This window comes from Fulmarus glacialis, unplaced genomic scaffold (genome assembly GCF_000690835.1).
Source record: "Fulmarus glacialis isolate BGI_N327 unplaced genomic scaffold, ASM69083v1 scaffold50107, whole genome shotgun sequence".
Taxonomy (NCBI): Eukaryota; Metazoa; Chordata; class Aves; order Procellariiformes; family Procellariidae; genus Fulmarus; species Fulmarus glacialis.
The window spans coordinates 4,926-17,153 of record NW_009223512.1 but is presented as its reverse complement, the minus strand read 5'-3'; the positions used below and the strand labels follow the sequence as shown (position 1 = coordinate 17,153).

The window sequence follows — 12,228 nt, the reverse complement described above, 5'->3', positions numbered from 1 at the left end:
GCTCCTGTCAGCGTGGGGAGCGGCGCGCGGCCCGGAGGCGGGCTGCTGTCTTGCCGTCCCCGTCCTTTGCAGAGGCGCCTTCTTCGTGGAGTCTGTTGGCAAACTCTGCAAGCACCGAGCTGTAGCCGAGCTGACCAAAGTGCTAGATGTGTGGTGCTGCTGGTGGTGGTTTTTGGGGTTTTTTTTGAAGAAGCGGTTGTGGATATAAATTCATTTTCCAAATCTGTTAATCCAGAGTCTCTAACGCTTCTACCCAAGCCTCATAATTAGTCATGTTTAACACACGTGAGTGTACCGAAAAATCTAGACAAAAGTAAGTGGGCTAGTAAGGGGGTTTTGAAATGTGGAGAAGCTCTTTGAAAGCAGCCTCATTGTTGACTGGCATTACTACTGTTTTCTGACATCTTTTACAAATATGATACTTATCTTGAATCTTTGAAAATTCTTTAAATTCTTCCTCTACTGTATGTCTATATCCAATTTTTACTATTGTGCTGAGTCATCCTATGCATAACTGTCCTCTCAGTTGGGCTTGGTACAGTCTGGCAGGACAAATGACCCAAGATTCCCTCCAGAGCACCTTGCTTTTGTAGGTCCAGAACCATGATACTGCAGGTTTTGGCGTAACAGAAATAAGACAAAATAGGCAATGCTGTCATTTCTCATACATGTTTTTACTGAGAATGTTCTGTGGAACAGAAAAGGCAAAAAGGTGTACTAGAGGAAAAAACGATGCAGCCCAGACTGAAGTGGTGGGAGAGTCACCTTTTGCTTAAGCATGTGTTGAACACTGTCTGCTTTTATATGGTGAACAGAGACCCTGGAAATATGAAATTGGCTTCATCTGCCCTGTAAGCCATAATTTTAAGATTGTATTTCCCTGTTCTAGCTAGTCTGTTATAGGGCACTATAAAAATATCTTAAATGAACGAAATCTTACCCAGAGCTTTTATTAAAGTTAAAAAAAAAGTTCAGTTATAATTTTTCATAACTAGACCAAGGGAGTGCTTTTCATCTGAAACTAGCAGAAAAATCTGGTAACCATTTTTTTGAGAACAAACGGCATTGTTAGAATGTGAAACTCAATCATTACTAACTTCATTTTAGCAATTGCACGTTGACCCTGCCAGACCCAGTCTGGCTCCTGTAGAGCCACTGCGTCTGCAGTAACCTTAGGTTGGAGGCAGTGCCAGACTTAAGCTGGCACTTGTTGAAAGTTTGTTTGATTTTTGCAAGGGAAGGAAGTGTTAGCTGGCTTAATTTTCTACTGGTTTCACTCCTTGAACCAACATGGTCTTCAAGGATCACAGAAGCACAAGGGAAAGAAGCAAAAATGCAGGTGTTAGCTGGGAAGGGCAGGATTGCAGGAGTCCTGGCTTAGATTTGCTTAACATTTCAGATTGACACCCTTAGGATTATGATGCAGGAGTGGGGACAGCTTACCTTGGTATGGTCACAGTGATTTCTGTTCTCAGCTCTCTGTGCTGCTTCTCTTGTCTCAAATTGCAAATCTAGGGCTAGGATAGGAAAACTGCTTTTATAGTGACTCCTAGCCTGCCACAGCTTGCTGCCCTGCATATCGAGGTGACCCCAAATCAGTTTGCTTTGATGTACCATGATACAAGTTGAAGCAGTTTGGCTGAATCTTCCCCGCAGCTTGGCCCTTAAATGCTGTGGAAATATAAGTTACAGGAACAGACTGCCTTACTTTTATCTCAGTGAGGAAAGGGCAACTGTTTCAGAGTTTCTGTCCTCTGTGTTCTTTATTACCTGAGAAAATGAGGAATGTCTGGGCAGATGAATCTAAAATAGAAGTACCGGTCATATCTGGCAGAGAAAGCAAAAATACTCAAATCTAAATTCCTGTAGCAATTATGTTTCTGTCTTCCAGGAAAATATAGTCCAACTAGTGACATGTAGGCCAGATCCAACCTGCAGGACACTTTTTTTTAAACTATTACCTTTTCTTTGGAGGAGATGAAGATGTGTTTGCTCCCATAATAGTTGAACACTTTCTGTTATGCATGGTATGTGCACATATGTCTATGGCAGCCGATGTTGGGGCAAAGGAGAAGCAAAGGCATTTTTCCACTGTATGTGTGTGGCACAGTACTAAGCTTGCAAGTTGTCATTTCTGTATCTTACTGAGTCCTGAACCTGCCATCCAGTCCTATAGCCACAGACTGGAGTGCATAAAGATGATAAATATTGTTCCATGTTTATCTAGTCATTTATATTATCAAATTGACCAATAAGTTTGCATGTGTATGTAACTCTTGTGAAAATTACATGCAGATACTTATTAAGGAAAACTACTATATAAAAAGTAGTAGGAGGTGGGGGTTGTGGTGAGAGATGTACAGCCTAAAAAAATCAAAATTGTGAATGATTTCCTTAAAAGGAGATGCTGACATCTGAAAAACAAAGTCCTGTAATTAGGGTTTGGCTTTGTGCTTGCTCTGGTCTTAATATGCCTGAGTGCCTTGGCACAAATTGGCTGGTTGTTGTATCTACAAAATGGAGAAGGCTTTTTTTCAACAGAAGTTATGACAATACCAAAGCAATGGAAAATAAACAAAACTTGTTGGACAGTTTGTAGTCCTTCTGATCTCTTTCAGATATATATTTCATTGTCATGTGCACTGTTTTAAAATTTAGGGGGGGCTATTTAATGTTAGAGGGCTGAACTAGAGATCAAAACTTGGGATTTCTACATTTTTAAATTGGTTTTAGAGTTTGTATTTTCCTCTGACAAACCTATTCTTAAGATGGAATCCTGAGAATCACATTGAGTCTTGTTCTTGTTTACTTTTAGATGCCTGTCTTAGATGTCAAGCTGAAAACAAACAAGAAGATTGTGTTGGTATGTAATGATTTCATTCGCTTGTTTTTCAATTGAAGCTTCTCTCAGTAGGGTGCATTTTAAAGTTTGAAGGGAATACTGATTTTATTAATGCTCAAAAGTAAACTGATGTTTTGTTCTACATTGTGTCATCTTTTTACATTAGTAATACTTTATGCTTTATTTCTGAGCACTAATAAAATTAGTTTTCACTTCAGACATGCTGTAGAACAAAACAGCTTCAAATTTGCAGTCAACACATAGGCAACTGAGAGGTTTAAGTTTCTCTCACCCTGAGCAGAATTGGGGAGATGATAATGTACACTTTTGAAGTGGGTAGGAAAAGGCTACTTTTTTTTCTTCTGAGATGCATGCCAGAAGACACAATGGAAATACCAATAAAAATCCTCTGTTCAGAAATAAATGTGTCTGGGTTAGAAAGCAGTATTTTTCCCAGTCTTAATTCAGACTTAGTGGAGGCAATTGCTTGTTTGTTCACTTTTCATTTGAAAAAGTGGAATCACTTGTGTTTGCTATAATGCTGTTTAAGCATAAACATACTTTCAATTGCATACCAATGTATGCAAAAGCAAATCTTAACTTAATTCCAATATATTTAAATTGGAAATAGTGAAAATTGTTTCAAGGAGTTTGTTTTAAACCTTTAAGTCAACCAGTGGTAAACCTTTCCATGCCCTTGTTCTTTCTGTTTTGAAGTATATTGTCTCAAACTTAATCTGCTGTTGTTTTTGATGATTGTTTTAATGAGAACAGGAATTTCCTGTTCCAGATATCTTAATTGGCTTGCTAAGTGTCTTATTTAAGATAGTCAGAGAGAAAAAAAAGCGTAATTTACAACACTCCTTTGATTGGTGCCCTTGTATTCCAATAAGGAAAATGTGAATTAATAAGGGAAAAAAGCAAAGTAACTAATACTATTCAGGAGTAGATGGACAATAGATAACCCTTTTTGTTGTGTTGAAACAATTGTAGCCTCTGAATAACTTCTCATCTAAGATCCCATTTTAAGGCTATGTACTGTGTCAGATGTGCCTGCTTGATATCATACGTTTAAGTTTAAACATGCATGTCAGATGAGAATTTGGTGATATGCTCTTGTGTGATAGCCAGTCAGTAGTGCATTGGCTATATTTTGGTACTGGGGAAGATAAAGTGAAGAACTTAGATAGTTGCACTTATTTCCTGGACAGAAATGATAAATGTGTTTATACATTCACAAAACTGCGTCACTTTATACAAGAATGTGAGAATATATGCATTTCTTTTTTCATAATTGGAAATAAGTAAAAGGATTGATGACAGAACTGACTATCATCAGAATGACCATAATGATCCAATCTCAGTGGATAAATCAGTCTAAATTTTGTCTCTAAAGCTTGCAGGTTATAAACACCTGAGAATGATAGCTTGGACCTTGCTGTAGGTGTTGATTGGACAGCTGAGCGTGACTGGAACATGTTCTTTCTTCTCTTTCAGTGGTTTGGGGAGAATGCAATCATTCCTTCCACAATTGCTGCATGTCCTTGTGGGTGAAACAGAATAATCGCTGTCCCCTCTGCCAGCAGGACTGGGTAGTCCAGAGAATAGGCAAATAAAAACACTGGAAGTTTTTTTTCTGTTGAACTTGTTGAAATAGTGTATGTCTTATGCCATATGCTCACACAAAAGAATGGAACATGTCAATCATGGCATGATTTTTTTTTAGTTTATCTGTTACAAGATCAGTGTGGTTTTGTTGTATGCTCTTTGCTGTACGAGGAGGCAATGGTCAGTCTTACAGTCTTACTGCAGATATTTCCACAATTGAAAAAAGAGAGACACTACATTAACAAATGTATCTGTTACGATTTGAGTTTTACCTGTATCAGAGCATAGAAATGTGGTGGTGCAGATTATACCTTAAATACAATTTATTTAATGTTTTTGCATGGATAAATGAATTAATTTGGAAGGACGACCTTACCTGTAAGTCTGATACGCTGCATAGTTTACTGTCAGGATAAAGAGATTGTTTTCTAAGTAATATTGTATACAAAAACACAGTTGGTGAGTTTTTTAAAGTGTTCTGTTTTTTTAATCTAAAATGAGTAGTGTGTAAAGCATTTGCTATGTGCTTTTTCCATCACACTATACTAAACGTTTCTAATTTAGGTTTTCTTTATGACTTTAGAAAATTTTGTTTTGTTGTATCTCTAAGTCTGTTGCTGTATTATATTCTATACATGATTTCTACAACCATAGTATTAAAATTTAACCACATTAATAATTCTTTTATTTATATTTCTGTTAAAGATCATAGAGACATATTTTTAATCCAGAGACTTTTGGTACAAAGACACATATTTGATATCAGTTAACTAGGGGCGTAAACAATCTCGCTGGTTAGCTGACTAATATAGAAAGCAAACAAAACTAATAATTTAAATATCCCAAGAAAAGCAGGTACTAACTAAATCTAGAGAAAAATGTTAAATTGTGGTTTCATAAAAATCTGGTTAATAGAAATTTCTTCATCATCATTTTATGGGTTACAATGTTTTGGAAGTGGGAGAAAGCATTGTTTCATTTTTGTGGAAATCCTCAATATATCCTCTTTTTTATATGAATCGTGATTTTTTTTTTTTTTTCCTTTTTTTCCCCCTTACAGATATTTAAGTGCTTGCCTCTGACTTTGTCTTTTCCCTAAATATCCGAAGTAATTGCTATTAATCTGAATATGTGCTGTGGGGGTTTTTTTTAATACATGTAATAGAGAGGTTGAATTACTGCTTTAAGTCTGTAACAAATTCAGGCTTAATAAAATTGTTAATAAACCTGGGCGGAATGGAAGCAATATTATATGCATATCATTGTTTACTTCAGAATTACCATCTTAAATGTTTAAGATTAATGCATTTCTCAGCAGATATATTTCTATCTAGTTCTGTTTATTTTAAGTATATTTAAAGAGGTTTATCTTCACTGTATAAAGTAGTTTCAATGGCAATCTTCGTATCATCAAGCATACATGCAGTTTACTGTGTTTAATACTTGTAGTCTTGTTTTTAAAATGTTTTGAATTTTTTAAATCTAGCTTTTGTCTTATTACACACTGAGATCAAAAAAATCCTCTGTCACTGTTATGCCCTGTTATCACATCAGTTGTTATCATCCCACATGATGTCTGTCTTAAAATTGAAAACAAATATAAAATAGCTTAACAGTAGTAATGAAGTGCCTATAGCATTTACATTGTTGTGAAGTATTTCTGTTTGTGTAAAAGGATTCTTCCTAAAATGATTGCAAAAGAAAATCTAGCTGGATGTGGAAATAATTTTTAGCTGTCAAAGTTAAGCTATATCTTATCTATCACCTCTTTTCTCTGCCGGAATTTGGTCCCAGGCTCCATCCTCTAACCTCTATTAATTCCATCTAGTCCCATCAGAGGACTTCTTTCTTCATTTTGCTTTGGTTTATAGGTGAATATGGGAAGTACCAAAGTAATTTTCACCCTGCTTTCAGTTCACGTCACGTGCATGACAAGAGTAGCTGAGAATTATAATTGTAGAAGGGTTTTCCAAAGTGTTGGCTCAAACAGGTGTTAAAACAAATGAGGTATTAGGAAGGTTAATTATGAAATCAAAGCAGCTAATATTTGTGTATATCTATTTGTGTATTATAAGTATCTTGTTGACCAGTAATTCATCTAGAATATAAGGTGATGAATTTTAAGTCCTGCATATTTCCTCTGTGATTTAGAGAAGATTAGCTTACGTGCCAGTCTTTCTATGAGCTTTGCACCAGAGAATTTTTCTTCTGTTCCAAATCATACCCTGATATTCCATTAGCGTAGTTCTTAATAAGTACCCATTTTCAGTCCTGAATTTGTTCACCTCTTGTACATGCAAAATAAATCAGTTTTGCTTCTCATCCAAACATACTGTTTTATGAGTAGGTAACATTAACATTAACATTAAACAGCCATTATCGACTAATAGATTAATGCTGATCTACTTTTCTCCACTGTTTAGTAAATGCTGGGCAGATTTGGATAATTCAGCATATCTAACGAGAGTATTCTCTCAAAAGTGACTGGAGTAATGAATATGTGTCCAAAGATCATATTGTTTCACTTTGCTTTTTATGAAGTTATGTTCTTTTAGGGAAAGCTTATGTTCCGAGAAATCAGGAGAGGTTCTAGTTAACAGAGCAGAATGATTTTTGGAGTTGTGAATGTCTTTCTTATGCAGATACCATAAACATTAGGTATTTTCTTGATTTGCTTAGACATGAATATATCAATAGCTGGTGTAAGCTTGAGTTCACGAAGGTCCCCAACTACCGGCCGTTCTTACTGCTACTGTTTGAGCTGTGGTGGCGGTCTTGCTACATGTAAAAAAGACCCTGCTGAATTTTAGGACCTGAAATTAAAGCTTTTATTACCTCCTTTCTTGCATTTCTGTACCCAGGATATTAGAGGATTATGTTGCTGTGGGCACCGTTTTCAGGAAAGCTACCAGCAGAATTCCTCATTTCTTCCTTGGACTTTTTTCAGTTTTGCTTACTCTGCTGGCTGCATTATTTAGCCCTTTATGTAACCTTCTCCTGCCCCGTGCTTGCATTCACCTGGCAGAATTAGCAATTGCTGCACAAACAAAACTTTCAAATACTGTGCTTTAGAGTACACCGCGTTCTCATGCACTCATAGCAGTTTGTGATGGATGGCCCTCTCAATCACAGCTAGAAAAACAGTCGCACCTCTAACATGATTTTGTAGACTAGAAGCATGAGTTATATGGCAAATGTATTCAATGCAGACAGGATTAAGCACGTAAAAACAAAATACTGCATAGTAGTAGAGTGACAAAAAGCAGCCAAGAAGGGCTCAGCACTTACTGTAGGGAGTCTGAGAGGTGCCTATTGTTACTTCTAATGTTTAGCGTTTATGATTCAGCTCTTCAACTTGCTCTAAGAGTGAAAAAAGAGAAAAGGAAACTTGACCTTGACCTCAAGAGTACAGCTTGACCCCATTGCTAGTGGAAGAATCATGGAACTGCTTTTCCTGTTCCCATAATACCATCCTTAAAGAAAATTTTAGCAGCCAAATCACATGACCCCACAGCAGAAGGGGGCTTAGCCTAGTAAGTGCCACACATGATTTTTATTCTTTTGGGAAAAAAATGGGGCGCAGCGTTCCTGGTGCCTACCAGGCAGTGAGTGAAGTCAGGTGGAATTTGCCTTCACTTCATTATAATCAGCTTTGTCCCTTTGTTGATGCCACCTCAGCCATACGCTGTTGCCACCTTCTCATCTTGCCACTTATTGTCATAAAGCTCAGCAGGGAAAATAAACTGTGGCCACATAACATATGGAGGTGTCTTGGCAACATTTGGCTGGTCATTTGAAGTGTTCTTCCTTTTTCTGTGGGTAGGAGATGAAGTCAGAACTATTATATTGTTTCGTATATAGGGATCATTATTTTTAGACCAGCAGCAGGTCTTAGCCTCTGCACGTAATCTGCTTAGGCAGAGCCACATGAGGCATCAAGGTTTGCATAAAGTGTGGAGCTCAGAGTCGCTGATGTTGAGTATAACTTGAGTTTTGGAAGTATGGATGCTCAAAGCACTGAATTGTGTGATAATTTAAAGCTCAATGACTCGTGTTCATCTGTGTCAACTTCTGTTTCAGGCATGGCAGATTTTTGATAAAAGCTTTTTATAAAACCAGATCCCAACTTGTGTAATCTTAGTACATTGGTGTTCTCTGTGTTGAGTGAGGGAGATACAAGGCTGTCCTGTTAATTGTGGCCAGAGTGCCACTGAGTTTGGAGTGTAATGCCTGCATGTTCTCAGCGTTCAGGGACAAGTGCATGTAGAGGGAATCTTGGTACATTTAAAGGTTATCAGGGCCCGTCCTGAAAAACACTAGCTGAACGGTGTGCGTTTGGTGCTGCCAGTGAGAAGGTTTGCCTAGGATGTCATCCCTCAGCTATACATAGCAAACTCAAAGCTCCTTACAGAGAAACCTCTTACCAGTCACTTTCCACAAATGGTGCATATACCTAAAGGTACTTAGTGAAAATCCTTCAGAGGTATTTAATGCAAAAGCAGTTAGTCTCACTGGTGTTTTTCAGAAGCCCACACACACCACGAGCAGGGAGAAGTGCAGGGCAGCTACAGCACAGCACTTGGGCCGGTTACTCTTTTTGTCTCAACCAGGCTCTGCCACCCCAAGAGCTTGTCAAGATGTGTGACATGGGGGGGCTTGACAACCTGATTGCCAACACAGCCTATCTGCAGGCAAGGAAGAGTGGTGATGGAGACACCAAGGAGATGCAGAAGAGACGTAAGAGCCTCACACTGCCCAGGATTGATCAATGCAGTGAGGTTAGACAGTCCGTTGTTGCTGATTATGACAGCATCTGTGAGCAGCAGCCGATTGGCAAGAAAATCTTCAGAGACTTCTTGGAGACAGTGTCAGAATATTTGGTAGCTAGGGACTTCCTGGATGAGGTGTCAAACTGGGAGTTGGCAGAGGACAATATCAAGAGCAGTACCATGGAGAACATGATCACCAATTTTCTTAAGGCAGGCTCCAAAAACTATCTGGCTTTCATGAGCTCTGACTTGGCCAGCAAATGCCAGGCAGCTACTGCAAAAGACTATGAGAGTATCATGCAGCTGGCCAAGGAGGAAACCAAACTCTTCCTTAAAGGCAAGCCCTTCCAGGACTTCCAAACCAGCCCCTTCTATGACAAATTCCTCCAATGGAAAGTTTTTGAGAAGCAGCCAGTAACTGAGAAATACTTCTATGAGTTCCGAGTGCTGGGCAAAGGTGGCTTCGGAGAGGTAAGAGCTGTAGTTTTAAGGATGTGGGTCATCCCCTTTCAAGACCAGCAGGTGGGTTTGCAAAAAGGAACTTGGCAATGGATTAAGAAATTGTCTAAAGTTTTGCAAAACTTCCTCCTTCAGGTTGTCCATTTCCCAGAAATTAGGCTGTGTTTGTTATCTGTGCTGTGATACAGGCTCCAGATGCCTGTTAGTGAAGAGCTACTCTAAAATTTTTATATTCTGTATCTATGCTAGTAAAAAAGCAGGCTTCTTTACAAAAGCTTGCATGACTGTCCGTATAGTTAATTATTAGTCTGCTCCTTGGCACTGTTTTAGCCTGTGCTAGCTCACACACTCCCAGATAATTCCTAGGTGCAGTTTAGGGAATAGCACAGATCAGGATCTGTTCCCAAAACACAGCATGAATAAGGCTACCTTTTTCTGAGATGGAAGAGAGTTTAGCTATACAGATGCAAGCTGTATATGCCACTTATTCTCATAGTCAGAGAATGGGTCCTTGTTCATTCTATTTGCTGATGCATGTCTACTAATGGTGTCCTCAAGAACTTTGCATAAGGTCCACCATACACTGGTCCGGAACAGAACAGTATGCTTGGTTTTTTCCTTATTTTCTCTGCTAATATGCTCTGCCACAGAAGTTAGCGTCAGCAGCTACTAATAGGCATCTGTGATTCCCCAGTTCCTGCCTATTACTGCCCTTGATATTCCAGTCTGTATGTGTAAAATTCCTTCATTACCTTTCCTCATGCTTCTTGCTTCTCTAGGTTTGTGCCATCCAGGTGAAAAATACTGGCAAGATGTATGCCTGCAAGAAACTGGATAAGAAAAGGTTGAAAAAGAAAAGTGGAGAGAAGATGGCACTACTGGAGAAAGAGATCCTGGAGAAGGTCAACAGCCCTTTCATAGTTACACTAGCTTATGCCTATGAGAGCAAAAGCCATCTGTGTCTTGTCATGAGCCTCATGAATGGAGGGGATCTGAAGTATCACATCTATAATGTGGGAGAAAGGGGTTTGGAAATGAACAGGGTCATCTATTACTCAGCTCAGATCACTTGTGGGATTCTGCATCTCCATTCCATCAAGATTGTGTACCGGGACATGAAACCAGAAAATGTCCTCCTGGATGATAACGGTAATTGCAGACTGTCTGATCTTGGGTTGGCAGTGCAAGTCAAAGAGGGAAAAAGCATCACTCAGAGGGTGAGTACAAATTCATTGAACGTGGGCAGTGGGAAGGGAAGCTGTTCTATTTCTAGTGCATTATGAGTCCAAGACTTAATTCCCCGGGATTTGTTCTTTGTTAAAGACCTTACGTGGTCATTTCATTCTAAGATGGTAAGGTGGTAAGAAGATTTGGTTAATTAACTCTCTTAGATGCTATATGTAGTAAAATTAACATCTCTCAATGCAGAAACAGTAGAATCGACTTCTTGTTTCTCTTAAGATAAACTCTTGAACCAATCATTTTAGAGAGGCTAACACAGATGCTTTGTGCCTTAAGCAATAGTGCATAGTCAGGGATTTAACCAATTGTTTCTTCAATGAGCAGCAAAGATACGACTCCTTCTGTATTCAGTTTTTGCTCCTAGAAGAATACAGTTTCTTCCAGATTACTCTTAAGTGATGCTACTGATCATATGGCAGGTATTCATGGTGCTGCACAATAAACCATTGCCAAAGTTCCTCCCTCCACAAATTAATTCCTGAAAAAGTTAGCACACTTGATGACAGTTTGCAAATGTACATACCTGTGTGCATGTGTAGGAAGAAAGAGATGGATGACCAACTGGTTTTTGCCATGTGAATTAGACTGTGCAGCACTTCAGCTGTGCCTGTGGTCATCCCAAACTAACCCAGATTTGTAGTAATGCCATGAGGTTTACACAAGAAAGATGTATTCAGGTAGCTTAACTATGAAAAAAGCGTATTTCTCCCAAGGTGTCTGGAGCTTAAAGATGTATATAATGAGTGAATGTGTCTGAAATACACTAAGAATATGAAGAAATGGAAGTGACATTATAAAGTGGTCTAACTGTGTTATGTGAAACTCCCCAAGTCTTTCAAGTTACTCTGTAGAAATTCAGTAGCAGAGAGAGGACCTGCTAGTAACCTTTTGCGTTATGCTTGAAGTACACACGTCTTTTGACGTTGTTACTTAATGCAGTAATTTGTAGTTTGATGGATATATTTTTTCCTGGCAATTTAAGAAGTTTGTATTATGAGTGTTTTTAGTTCTCGGTAAAGAAAATATGAAAACTGATGTATTTTTAGATAGGAAATAATTTTAAAATGAGACTGCATTGTGTTTTCGACATGAAAATACAGTTTCTGTGAAAGCTAAGGCAGGTTTTTAAATAAAACTTAATGTGAAATGGGGATGTTGTTTTGTTTGTGAAGATGGCATTTAGATCAGTGAACCCAAAGCTATAAACCTTACTGTGCTTTGCAAGCTATAGATGCACGGAGTTGTTATGATCAGAAAAAATAATTTTGTCCAAGGCAGTTTTTCCTACTTGTAAATATGTGGGGTTTG

At 38.4% G+C, this 12,228-nt stretch overlaps 2 protein-coding genes across 2 annotated transcripts; both read left to right on the top strand.

The window, feature by feature from the left end:
* Positions 1-2,768: 2,768 nt before the first annotated feature.
* LOC104079692 (RING-box protein 2-like) lies at positions 2,769-4,458 on the top strand (the record flags this gene model as incomplete). Its single annotated transcript, XM_009581815.1, has 2 exons — positions 2,769-2,863; positions 4,340-4,458. Coding segments are annotated over 2 exons (214 nt in total), but the record flags the coding sequence as incomplete, so codon positions are not given.
* A 4,482-nt stretch (positions 4,459-8,940) lies between these two features.
* On the top strand, positions 8,941-10,895 carry LOC104079691 (G protein-coupled receptor kinase 7A-like; the record flags this gene model as incomplete). Its single annotated transcript, XM_009581814.1, has 2 exons — positions 8,941-9,690; positions 10,458-10,895. Coding segments are annotated over exons 1-2 (1,188 nt in total), but the record flags the coding sequence as incomplete, so codon positions are not given.
* Between the last annotated feature and the right edge of the window lie 1,333 nt (positions 10,896-12,228).